Below are 13,901 nucleotides of genomic sequence, written 5' to 3'. Positions count from 1 at the left end.
TACACTAACAGGGGGGCTAACGTTAGCTTTGGGGGATTTTAGAGCTATTTTAAGTCGTTCAACAACGACAACGAATTTCCATAATGTTGAACTGTCTGCTGGAACTCTGAATATGCCTGATCACACGCCCCTTTCAGCTGTTCTGACTCTTGTGGGTGCGGCTTTGAGGGACACGTTTCCTCCTGTGTCTCTCTCAATTATTCCTAAATTTTTTTGGGATTCCAAAGAGCACCCAAAGGTATTTTTAGACAAAGCCTTAGACATCTGGAGTCGACAAACTGGAGTTCATCCGACTCAGCCCACATTAATGAGGGAACATTTTCGCCAAGCTGTTTTGAATGGTGTCCCTCCTTCTGTCGCTGCTCAAATGAGAAAAAACCCGGAGTTGAAATCTTGTGACCATGCAAAATGGGAGTTGCATTTGTTGCATAATTTGCAGATTTCTCAGGATGAGGAGAGAGAGGCGGAGAAGGAGCAGGAAGATTTTAAGAAACAATTGCTGAAGCTTCAATTAGGCGAAGCCAGACAAAAACTGCATCTTGCCAAACAGGAAAAGAAGGAGGCTAAAGCTATGTTAACAGCAGCTGCTCCATCAATTCCTGCTCCGGGTCAGGTCCCTGTTCCAGTAGCACAACCTGGTCCGCACATCTCTGTTGCTCCGCGCTGGCAGTCTGGTTTTCAGGGGTGGCGTGGAAGAAGAGGGAGAGCCCCCGCGTGGTCGGGTGTGCGAGGAAGGGGTGCACGAGGCTGGAAACTCAGAGACAGGTGTCTTTATTGTGGCGAGGAGGGACACTGGGTTCGACAGTGTCCTCATTATACACCGGTTGCTGCACGAGATGACGCGTTGCCGAGTCTGCCACAACAGCCTCCAAATGCTGCATTACTTCCGCGACATCCGGGACAGTACTTTCAGGCTGGAGAATATTGACACACCCCAGAGAGGAACCTGAATCAGGGAGCTTTGGCAGATCCCCTGATTGATGTGACAGTTGATGGACAAACATTGCCATTTTTGGTGGATACGGGAGCAACATATTCCACCATGAATATTGTCATGCCATCACAAAAACTTTCTAGTCGGACTATATCAGTGGTTGGTTTTTCCGGGGTGAAACAAACTCTGCCTGTTTCCACACCTCTGCACACTGTTGTGGGCAGACAACAAGTGTCACATCCTTTTGTGTGTTCCCCCTCATCTCCCGTGAATTTATTAGGGAGAGATTTGTTGATTGCTCTGGGGGCCACTATTTTGTGTGGACCTGATGGACTACTTGTCACTTTTCCTGATGGATCTTCCCATGCCTGCACTGAAGTATATACGCATGGACAATTTTTGCTCCAACAATCCGAGGAGCACCTGGCTGATATATACTGGGGTCTTTTACAGCCAGAAGCGACGGACCATGCTGGGATTCTGTCCTGTTTTCTGCTTTGGAAACCCTGGATCCAAGCGCTCGCACCGTATGGGTCTGCTCCTGATTTTCCTCATGTCACTTTGTTTTATGACCGAGACCAGACTGAATGGTTCCAGGAGCAGTTCGAGGCGAATTTGGCCGGTAAAGATTGGACTGTGTTTTCACAGGACATTTATGTGGCACCGGAGGGTGTTGCTGCTGCAGTGAATCTGACTCAGGATCAGTTGTTTTGGTATAAGATGCACGATGAAGCGGTTCCACATATTTCTTTGGCTCTCCATCCTGGACATCAGGCCATGGAGTTAGGGGGCGTGGTAAAACGCTCTCTTGCAGCTACAGACTGGCAGAATACTGTTGCTCCTGACCTCTCTTTCTCTCCTTCTACAAACACATACAAAATAAAGTGTTCGGCTGTGGACTCTGTGGTTTTGGAACATGTTCAACTTCCTAGACACCATGGTAGGGAGCTGACTGATCATCCAACTGCGGCTGCAATGTTGGCTTCTCTCCCGGAGTGTTTATGGGCTACGGGTCCCACTGATGTGGGGCTTGTTGATGTCACACCTGTCACGTTTGATTTACAACCGGGCCCTCCGATTTGGAGGTCACAATATCCTCATAAGCAAGCGGCAGAGGAGGGAATTGCAGAAACTATTGGGGGTCTTCTGGAGGCAGGTGTGTTAGAACCTTCCACCTCCTCCTGGAACACTCCTATTTTACCAGTGGAAAAAAAGGGGACAGGCAACTACCGCATGGCACATGACCTTAGGGCAATTAATTCTGTTTTATTGACCCCTACGGTGCCAGTACCTAATCCTCATGTAGCATTGACTAACCTAGACCCTTCTCAGACTTGGTTCTCCTGTGTGGACCTTGCTAACGCTTTCTTTTGTCTCCCATTGGATGAGGAATGTAGGGATGTGTTTTCTTTTACCTACAGGGGTCAGCAGCTGCGATATACGCGTCTGCCTCAGGGTTTTGCTCTCTCACCAGGGCTTTTTAATCAGGTTCTGAAACAGCAGTTAGCGGACTGTTTGTTACCAGACGGTGTAACCCTGGTTCAGTATGTTGATGACCTCATGCTGGCAGCACAGACGTTGGAATCTTGTATTGAGGGCACGCGAAGTTTGTTGTTACACCTAGCAGGCAGGGGTTTCAAAGTGAGCAGATCTAAGCTGCAAATTGCTAGGAAGCAAGTTTCTTTTTTGGGGCGGATTATCACTGGGACAGGCACTCAGATGTCTGCCAGTCATAAATCTGCGATTCTGAATCACCCCAAACCATGTACGGTGAAAGACATGTTGTCTTTTCTTGGACTGACTGGATATAGTAGGAACTATGTTCCTAACTATACAGAACTGACGGACCCTTTACGGGCGTTAGTCAGAGAGCATGGGATTCGTAAGCTCACCCATGCTCTGACTTGGACTATGGAGGCAGAAGATGCTTTTATCTCTTTGAAACAACAGTTGGCTGCTGCGGCGCAGCTGGCTATTCCGGACTATTCTCTACAATTCTATTTGGATGTTTCTGTAACAGAACTGACAGTGAACGCCGTTCTGTTTCAGAAAAAAGGGGGTGAGAGGAAAATTCTCCAGTATGTTAGCGCAATGCTAGATCCTATGGAGATAAGACATCCGACATGTACAAGACATGCAGCAGGTGTGGGAAAAATGATTCAAAAGACAGCACACATTGTGATGGGTCATCCATTACAGGTTATGACATCACACAGTGTGGTAGCATATGTGAATTCACAACATTTCACATTGACAACATTGAGACAACAAAAATTGAGCAAAATTCTGGAATCACCTAATATAACCTTTGTACATAACGGAGTGAATATGGCTGACAGGATGCAGGACGGAGAGCCGCATAACTGTGAGGAGTTAGTACAAAAGGAAGAAAAAATAAGACCTGACCTACAAGCTTCTCCTTTGGCTGGTGAAGGTGTGAGAAATTTTTATACAGATGGTTGCTGTTTTCGACATGATACAGATGGACTGAGAGCAGCATTCGCTGTGGTGGAAGACTTGGGCAGCGAGTTTCACGTTTTGAGGGCGGAAAGACTGCAGGGTGCCCAATCGGCACAGAGAGCAGAACTCAAAGCCATGATTGAAGCTCTGAAATTAGCTGAGGGAATGAGGGTAAATCTATATAGTGATTCAGCCTATGTAGCGAGTGCCGTCCATGTGGAACTTCCTCAGTGGCTCAGAGCAGGATTTATAACTGCAGCACAAAAGCCCATAAAACATGAAACTGAAATGAAAGAATTGGCGGAGGCATTGCTGTTGCCTCAGTCTGTTGCAGTGATTAAATGCAAGGGACATGATCAGAGCAAGACCAGAGTGGCAGCAGGAAATGCGGCCGCGGATGAGGCAGCCAAAGAAGCAGCTGGATACCTGCCATCTCTCTTCATGGTGAGTACTGAAATGGAACAGATGGAACAGAATAACCTGGAGAAAATTATTTTTCACCAGAAAGGCGTGTCACCTGAGGAACGTTCTGTCTGGAAAGCAAGAGGTGCCATCTGCAATGAGGGACTCTGGCGCGGACCGAATGGTAAAGTAATTCTCCCTCCAAATATGAGATTCCAGGTTTTCCAGGAAGCTCATGGACTCGGACATGTAGGTATCGCACAGATGTTAAAAAATCTGGAGCACTGGTGGCATCCATTTTTGAGAGACATGGTCAAGCATCATGTGAAAACATGTGAAATTTGTGGCCAACACAATGCGAAACCAACTGTCAGACCACCAGTGGGACATTTCCCTTGGACTACACAACCGGGTAAGGAGATTATTATTGATTTTACAGACATGATAACACCCGTTAGAGGATACAGGTATGTATTAATGTGTGTTGATGCATATTCGAGCTGGCCGGAGGCGTGGCCAGCTAAAAAAGAGGACAGTAAAACTGTCATAAAGTGTCTGATCAATTATTACATTCCGACCCATGGTTTTCCAGAGAAGGTAAGATCAGACAACGGCACTCATTTCAGGAACCAAGATCTGCAGAAAGTGGAGCAGCTGCTCGGAGTGAAACATTCATTCGGTACAGTATATCATCCTCAATCACAAGGCAAAGTTGAGAGACTGAATCAAACTGTTAAACAAAAATTGGCTAAAATATGTGCACATACTAAATTAAATTGGGTGGATGCTTTGCCTATTGCCTTGATGTCTGTTCGAATGTCTGTTAACCAATCAACAGGATTCTCTCCATATGAGCTTCAGACGGGACGGATGTTTCCAGGACCTGCAACCCGCATTCCAGGATGGAAAGGTGAACTTGCACACTTATCTCATAAAGATTTCTTTAATGAGTTGCAGATCCTGGCAGGGGAATTTGTGAAATATCAGACGACACAGGAACGTCCCGGCTCACCACCCGTTCCGGGAATCGACTGGGTGCGCCTGAAAGTCATCAAAAGGAAATGGTCTGAACCTCGCTTCACCGGACCATACCGAGTCGTGGAGAGAACATCTCATGCTGTCCGTCTGCAAGGGAAAGGAGACACCTGGTTTCATTGGAGTCAGTGCACAGCAGCCGAGGAGCCACAGCGTGCGCTCCGAGACGTACAAGAAGATCTTCGGCTTCAATCTTCGGATGAGGAGCATCGCCAGGCGCTTCCAGGAGGGAGTGTAGCAGGAATTCCTGCCACGACCACTTCAGGTTCCTGAAATTCAAGGTTTAAAAGGCTCGGACAGGCATAATAATCCTGTTCCGAAGTCCTTCTATTGAGGAAAAAGGAGATTTCATACCTTCCTTGAAACTCACTGTTATATTGGCATAATAATCCAATTTTCAGTGAGCAACGGCCGCTCAGCTGGAAACCTGAGGTTTCTCACTGAGAAGGATCAGGCTGCAAGAGGATCAACATTGATACATTTTTATTGCGTGTTTTCGTTGTTTTTTTTTTTTGCGAACTCTGAAAAAGGACTTTCGTTTCGTTTTTTGCGCGTAATTTTTATCATTTTTTGAAGAAGACTTCATATTTTGTTTTTTACAGACTTTTAAAGAACATTTGAAAAAAAGAAAAAAAAAAAAAAAAAAAGACTTCATATTTTGTTTTTTACAGACTTTAAAAAAAAAAGAGAAAACTATTGTGTAATTCTTTATGTCTGCATGTTTTTGATTGGTGGCGAATATATTTTTAAAATTTCCAGAATAATTTTTAGCTATTGTTATATACATATTTTAGTCTTATTTTTGCATTTTTACATTTGGGGCTGTTCTGTGTACTGTGTTTTTGGGTTGTATTCTGATAATTGAGTTTATGATTTTTTCATATTTGTAGAATGATAAGTGCCTTTCACTTTTAATTTTTACCGGTGAAAGTTTGTGGTTAAAAGGTGAGTATTGGATTGTTGAATAACACTGGATTACATTTGACAGGTTCGCAGGATGGGGTTCATCTTAAGATACATGAACTGGGAGTGGAAGTTTTTGCTAGGTGTGTTTCTTGAACTCAATTTGTTGGGAATGTGGGTTTTCGGAGGATCCACGAGTGGACTCATTTCCTCACAGACACTTAATCTCCGACCGAGTCTTGTCGAGTGCGGAGTGTCTTGCGGAAATGCGACTGTTCGTGTGAAGCGTTCTTTGAGTCCTCCTGTTGATAAGTGCCTCACTAAATATCGTGGAATTGAGTTGAACTATACTCTGGGTACTGTAACTAATTACCAAATTGATCTGTGTGAGGTCATTCGTCGCTGCTGGTCGACCCCTCAATCCTGGCAGAAGACTTCTGTGTATTTGTGTGGTGATCTGACCTTCCAACGACATTGTATTACTCAGGAAAATGGGGTTCGACACTTGTGTCCCACTTGGAAATCGGCCTTCAGATGGGTGGGATCAAGTTGGAGTCCACCGTATGCTCATAAATCTGTCACTGAATATGACAAGGTTACCATAAGACGAGGGACTTTAAGACATTCTCCACCGACGGGTAAAAATCCTTTAGTGCTAACCATTTCCTCGATGCATGATGTTTTCTTTAAACAGTATCCGGCAGATTCAGCTGTTTATTTGACTCTAGGTGCTTCGGTTGATGATAAAGATCCACTTGGGGTTATTAAAATTAATATGGTCAGACCTGAGGGGGAGGAAGATAGGGATATGGCAATTCCGGATCAGCATGCGGCTAAGATTGATTACACAGCAGTTTCACCATTGGACATCATTCAAACAGCGACTGGATATAGGGAAAAAAATTTATGGCTGAATTGGATGGTTCTAACGGCTAAAGAAACTAATATTGGGAACTGCATTGCATGTGCCACAGCTAGACCTCATCTTTACACGGAACCTGCCCCATTACACTTAGGAGATAGTTGGGGTTTTAATTGCATGCTAAAATTGACAACTGAGGCAGACCCAGTAAATTGTGATGCGCTTGCCAACATATATCCACCTATTAATAACTATACTCAGACGGGAACTTTTCTTCCGGTTAAGGGTAAAGGTTTGTATGTGTGTTTTAATTTTACTCATCTTAAGCCGGATTTCAATCTAGGACAGATTTCTAGTGATTGGTGTAATGTTACTTTAACAGCATCCGGAATCGGGAGTTGGGCAAGAGCTGGACTTTATTATTTTTGTGGGGGTGATAGATTATATGTGCGAATTCCTCCTAGGACTGTTGGAATATGTGCTATGACTCGCCTTGCAGTGCCGCTTATGGTTGTTGGAGAAAGACTTGATCCTGTAGGTCCGGCGCAGGTGCTCACTTTACGGACACAGAGACATGAGCGACAGGTGCGTAATACACGTGTTGATACTGCATTTGATTTGACTACTAATTCTCCCACTTATGTAGATGCCATCGGTGTGCCGAGAGGGGTTCCGGATCAATACAAATTGGCGGATCAAATTGCAGCAGGTTTTGAAAATATGCCAGTATTATCAGCTCTTTTTCCTATAACTCCGAATAAAAATGTTGACAGGATAAATTATGTCCATTATAATCTTCTGAGGTTAGCGAATCTGACCAGGGATGCTGTGGGGGGTTTGAAGGATCAGTTAGCTCCTACTTCTTTAATGACAATTCAAAATCGGATGGCGCTGGACATGCTGTTGGCCGAAAAGGGTGGAGTCTGCTTTATGTTCCAAGAGAGCTGCTGTACTTTTATTCCAAACAATACTGCCCCTGATGGATCTGTCACTCGAGCGCTGGAGGGTTTGAGAATTCTGAGTAACACTATGCATGAACATTCGGGTATTGATGGTGGTTTGGACAGGTGGTTTTCTACTATCTTTGGTAAATGGAAAGGGATTGTCATGTCATTACTAGTTTCTGTGGCTACGTTTGTTGCCATAGTGGTGACGTGTGGATGCTGTTGTATTCCGTGCGTCCGTTCACTTATCCTTAGGCTTATTACAGTCTCAATTGAAAAGGGAAGTAGTGGACCACCGGCTCCACCTCCCTATCAGATGCTCTTTCGTGGTGTTCCTGATGAGGGAGTTGTGGAGCTTGCAGGTTCTGTTTGAAAACGGGGACTGTTATATATTCAGGTCTCTCTTTTTTGAGTTTTTTATTTTTGATTTTTGGGTTTTTATTCTTTAGTAGTATAATGCATAGTTTTTGGTCCTCTATTAGAAGGCTTTATTAATTTTTGTGAGGTCTCTTAATTGAGACCTCAAAACGGGGACTGTCGAGGAAAATTATTGATTTTGGTGCTTAATGCAGTTAATTTTATGCATGTGTAAAAGGGTAGGTTTGATACTCTTGTTTTAAACCGGACAGACAGGGGTTAGAATGCAGATCACTAAATGGGGCGCAGCCCGGCCAGAACACAGAAGCATAAATTAACATTCTTGCAGGCAGTTGGGGAGAACTGCTGGAGGCCAGCATCTGCGATGGTGTAAAACTAATGCAAAATAGAAAATTGAAACCCCGTAACATTTAACTTCTAAGTATTAATACCATGTTTACTGAAGATTGTATTATCTCATTTACAAATTATTAAAGGATGAATGTATTTGAAAACTGTATTATCTGTGACGATATTAGAAGCAAATGGAAATTGTTTGAATGAAAATGTTTTTTACTATTAGAAAATGGCTCAGGAATTATACTTTATTTTGTCCTGTGGATTTTATGTATTATTTTGGCAGAACTTAATCTTTTGGGGGGCTGAATGTGCAAAAGCAAAACTGGGGTTTGTAAAGATAACATTTTTTGAAAATTACCAGATGCAAGTCTCTTCGAGAACGTTAGGAGAGATAATGGAAGAGACGTCAGATTTATGGGTGTCTGCGAAATCTTATCTTAAGACTCTCGGCGCCGGGGACATTCGTACCTGGTATCGTCCAAGATTAACTGGTCCGCCTTTGTCTCTCGATAGAAACCAGACGCCTTTGGAACTTCGTTGTAAATTGGGAGACTTCTCAAGTTTCCTGTAGTTCCTACGGGAGTTTCTAATTGGTTAAAGAGCGGAACGCCTTAGTTGAATATATTAAATTGAAGAAACGCCCACTCAGTATAAAACTTCATGTAAACGTTAAAAATTCAGAATGCTACCACTGTTTTGCTTTTGGCATAAAAAGCTTTCTCCAAAGACGCGTCTTTGCCCCCAACCCCCTTGTTTTCTTTGTGTTTCTTTTTTCTATTTTTTCCTGTTACAGGTAATGAATATATCTCTATATCTCTGCAGCTTTGTTAATTGATTCATGCGTTATTTTGTGTGGAATTAAACTCTGTGATCTGTGACGGCAACGCGCAGTGTCGTGGTTTCACTTCCTCCAGCCGCAGTCCGCCTGCCAGAGATCCGTGGACTTTAAGGAAGAAGGAGCCAAACTTTTTGTCCAAAGTTAATGTTAATTATTCTTCCTTAATAGTTGGTTTTTCAACAATTGAATTCATTGTTTGAATGGTATCTTCTGATGAGTATTCATTACCCAATCGGTGCATACATAATCAAAAGACTTTTACTTTTTGAATTTTGCACCTAAAAAAGAATCAAAGTATGAAAAAACTAAAACTACTAATACTATAAGTAATAAAAAAACTACACTACACTAAACAATTTTAAACAAATAATAGCTAATAAGAACTGGCAAACACACTCAAACAAAAAAAATCACAATGAACTAAAACAAAACTAAATTGAAAAACCAAAAACTATTAAGCCCTGGTGAAGCTACATTAAGTATTCATTTAACATTTTGTCACATATTGGGACTGTTTCTGACAGACCAATAAAAATAGGGCATAATTGCGAATTGGAAGGTCTTTACCTTCCAATTCGTCTGGTCCATCAGTAGATGGACCAGACGGACCTAAGCTTTCTAGTCAAATGAACTAATTTGATTATAGCGTCATGTCCGCATGCGCAGTGGAAGGCGCAGTTACGTCACACATAGAGAGCGAGCTCGACGTTTTCCCAACCGCCATAAAAAAGAAGAAGAAGAAGAAGAAGAAGTGCTCAGTGTTTACGGAAGTAAACATAGATGCTAATGGTGGAGCAAAGCTTACGGTTTTAAAGTTGTTGTCCGTCCGCAGCCAGCACATTAACAACTTAATCCACTTTGTCGTCCGCCATGGTTGTTGTTTTCCTTCCCGCTTGCGCGTATCAGGACGCAGAATAGTGACGTCTGTCGAGTATCAATGACGTTCAGGTCGGATGAATGCGGCCTGGCCGCACAGACTCCGATTACTTTTGAAAAGATCAGATAGTATCGGATTTAGAACCACATATCTAATAAACACAAGTGCGATTTGTGTTGTTCAGACTATCATGAAAAGATAAGATACAGGTACTCAAGTAAGAGTAGAACTACTTCAACATATTTTTACTCAAGTCAAAGTAAAAAGTAGCCGTTCAAGAAATGACTCAAGTAAAAAGTCTACTCAAGTACTGAGTAACTGATCAAATTATTAAACATTTTAAAATAACATCAGTAGATGGACCAAAATATTAAGTTAAGTGAAAATTTTAAGTATGAAAATTACAACAATTCAGATAAATAACAAAGAATTAAAAAAAAAAAAGAAATCAGGCAAAATAAATATTTTACCAAATCAGTTCCTTTCAATGAAATTTTAACAAAAACTGCAGGTGTGTGTCTGGTGGACTTTCGGTTAAAACATGTTAGAGAGTAGAGAATCCAGAAGTTTTACTCACGAGTAGAGATACTTAAAAATAAAATTACTCAAGTAAAAAGTACAGCGGAGTAAAAATACTCATAAAAGTAAATTTTTTCAAAAGGGTTACTCAAGTAAATGTAACTAGTTACGACCCAACTCAGGCATTACGGCAAAAAAAGTGATTTGAGTCACTTTGAGCTCTGCATGGAGAAAACTTCTCCAGCAACTTGCTGAATCTTTTGCTCACATCTGGAATAACCTTGGCTGCAACTTTCACACGTCAACGACAGATGCAGCACAGATCAGGCACTGGGAAAGTTTTAATTCAGACTGACAGCTGAGCTCCTTCGGCTAATTCTCAAAGACACTCTGCAGTGACAGTGAAGAGGAGTGACAGTCTCATCACAGCTAGAATCAGGATCAAATGTTTCCACAACAAACGCAGAACAAATTTACATTCTGCTCTCAATTAAAAAGGGATTAAAAAAATATTAGCTGCAATAAAATGGGGGAAATTTATACATAAATCTGTATGTTTCAGCTTCATCCACTTCCAAAGTTTACATCATCTGCTCCGTTAATCCCATGCAGAGTGGCGCCGATGTGGCAGGCAGCCATTTAGAGGAGCTGGCACAATGTTTGTTTTTGTCATTTGGAGAACGGAGCAGCCGCCGGTTGTGACGGCCATGAATGTGGTCCAAATGTAATTCAAGAGGCTTTTACGCTAAGCTCTCACTGGGAAATCAGTTCAAATGTTTGCTGTTCACGAGGGCCAGAATCATTATACGATCATTTAAAGATGGACCTGGAAGAAAAAGGAACTTATTTCAAGACTGTTTAATCTTTTTAGAAATGTAGAAATTCATCTTTAAGAGAGTAAAATGAATTTGGAAGTATTTGGGGTCTAATTCTATTAGTTCACTTAAAATAAAACAAAATTAGCATGAAAGTAACCTTTTAGTAAGATATAGGAGCTTGTTTTAAGTAAATTATTCCTTAAAACTGAGAAAGAAGTTCCTGTTCTATTGGCAGATTATTTCGCTTAAAATAAGTTTTGCCTTCTTATAAGTGAAATAATAAGCCAATAGAATAAAATTTGTAAAAATCAATAATAAGGATTTTATACTTAAAACAAGATCATATCTGTAAAGTTACTTGTTAGTTAGTTTTGTTTTATTTCAAGTGAACTAATAGAACTAAATGAAAAATACTTTGGTTAGATTTTACAAAGTGAAATAAGCACACACACACACACACACACACACACACGTGTTTCCACTGTAAAGATGCTTATTAGTTATCTGTGAGTATGACGATATCATGCTGAGTTTTTGTCTTAAAAATGACATTTTAAGTGCCAACAGAGGGTTTTTTTTCTTTAAACCTTTTCTGCATTCAGAAATAAATAAATGTGATTGTATTCTGATTTAACCAGTCACGTTTAAAGTCCCACTCACACAGCTCACATTTCACTGCAAAGGAATGTTTCTCCTTCCAGCCTGTTTTTACTTGAGGAAATCTCTGTGGTTCGTTTTCTTTTGTTTCACATATCCCAGGTTGCCTGAACAGAATGGATGACCCGCTGCTTGAAAATGCTTGGCTCAGGGTTATAAAATGATAGCCAAATGAAATGTTTTTCACATGCCTGCACAATGTCCTGTCTGCCGAGCCACGGAGAAACGGGGTCGCTGGTTTGCTCTGGGCTGACGTAAACAAAAGTAACGTAACTGAATCATTACACGATGATTTAAAGATGGACCTGGAATGTCAGCAGTTGTCAGCCTGCATGTTGTTGTTACTGATTCACTTCAGCCTTGGAAAATGAAAAACATTTCACTTTTTATCGTGAGAATGAATAAATCCAACATTTCTAATGTGTTAGCAGCACATTTAATACGGGTACCACAAAAAGGGAAATGTTGTCAATGAAAAACTAAGGACACCCCATTATTTAGTAGCTGGTAGAAAAGTTACACTATAAAAAAATTAAAAGAAATAATTTGGGTGTTCATTTTTCAAAGTCATAGTTTCATCATGTTATTCCTACATTTATAAACATCACAGTTTCTAACAAAATATTTAATATATATTAATATATATTTACAGTAGCTTGTGAATATTTAATTCACAAGCTAAATATTTAGTTTACAAACAAAATATTTAGCTTGAAAATTAAATATTTAGTTAGGAAGCTAAATATTTTATTTGCAAACTATAAATCTGGTTTATAATCTAAATATTTAGCTACAAATTATATATTTAGTTTCCAAATGAAATAATTTTAAAACTAAATAGTTACCTTGCTAATATGTAGCTAGCAAGCTACATATCTAGTTAGCAACAAGCTAAATGTAAGTTGCTAGCCATATATTTTGCTCGCTAAACAAATATTTAGGTAGAAGCTAAATATTTAGCTGCTATCCAAGTTAGATTGCTGATAAGCGGAAGTGGACTATCAAAATAAAAGCGGTGTTTTGTGCGCTTCTATATAAACTCGGTGCTGTCGAGGCAAGTAGCGTTTTGTCCTCTAAATGTTGCTGTTGATCCACGAGTAACTGTTAAAACAGGATGTTTTATGTTTTCAGTTTGCTAGATGAAAATAATCGAGAATTAAATTTTTTTGTTAATATTAATGTTGTTAGCATAATATTCTGTTAAAAGAAAATTTGTTTTATGACCTACTGCATGTTTTCTGTACTAAGAAATTAGTTAAGATACAAAAGCATCTAAATGTGATAACATTTATTTTACTTCATTTGTAAAAACAAAATAATCTAAATCACTCTGTCGGTCTCAAACTCCCTCACCCACATCTTTAACTGCTTGTTTATATTCACTCTGCCACAAACGCTTTTGACTTAAATTGCCTTCCAATTAGAATTTAAACGCCATCTAGTCCATCTTATTTTGCCTGCAGCTGTGACACTATGTGTTTAACTAAGTGAGCTTTAATTTCACAGCCTGTTTGGAGCCCCACACCATTCATCTAACAAAGAGACAGGATGGTGTTTAACTGCGAATCCTCAGCAGAGAACCAGGAAACACATATCAGTGATGATAATTAGATGTCTGATGGCAGGGCTGGCTTATTAGAGGGCTGTCATGGCGGCGGAGCGGAGGTTTGTGACAGTGAAAAGCTACTTAAATATTCATTACACAGGCAACTCCCAGTACAGTGACTTTAATATAACAATAATTGCATCTCTGGGGTAGCGGGGTGCAGCAGCGGTGGGTTATTTGCATGCATACTGAAGGGCTGTACGATACCAGGAAGTGACATTTGATTAGAAATTACAGGAAACAACAAGTGAGCAACATTTAAAACTCAGAGGCTCAGAAAAAGCAACCATTTGAAAACTGAGCTGAAGAAGAAAAGCTCAGAGAGAAAT

The 13,901-nt window shown here is 40.8% G+C and overlaps 1 protein-coding gene across 1 annotated transcript; it reads left to right on the top strand.

Annotated features, from left to right (window-relative positions):
- Window positions 1–1,021: 1,021 nt before the first annotated feature.
- Window positions 1,022–5,375, top strand: LOC111606510. Its single transcript, XM_023327124.1, has 2 exons — window positions 1,022–3,838; window positions 4,754–5,375. Exons 1-2 carry the CDS (start codon window positions 1,043–1,045, stop codon window positions 5,102–5,104), a joined length of 3,147 nt encoding a protein of 1,048 aa, XP_023182892.1. The 5' UTR covers window positions 1,022–1,042; the 3' UTR covers window positions 5,105–5,375.
- Window positions 5,376–13,901: the final 8,526 nt, after the last annotated feature.

This window comes from Xiphophorus maculatus, chromosome 22 (assembly GCF_002775205.1).
Source record: "Xiphophorus maculatus strain JP 163 A chromosome 22, X_maculatus-5.0-male, whole genome shotgun sequence".
NCBI classification, from domain to species: Eukaryota; Metazoa; Chordata; class Actinopteri; order Cyprinodontiformes; family Poeciliidae; genus Xiphophorus; species Xiphophorus maculatus.
This window is presented reverse-complemented; position numbering and strand designations above follow the sequence as displayed.

Coding starts and splice junctions, on each gene's coding strand:
- LOC111606510 (XM_023327124.1), top strand. CDS start 1,043: ATGAATATTGTCATGCCATCACAAAAACTTTCTAGTCGGACTATATCA. Junction 3,839..4,753: donor ACCTGCCATCTCTCTTCATG/GTGAGTACTGAA, acceptor AATGAGTTGCAG/ATCCTGGCAGGGGAATTTGT.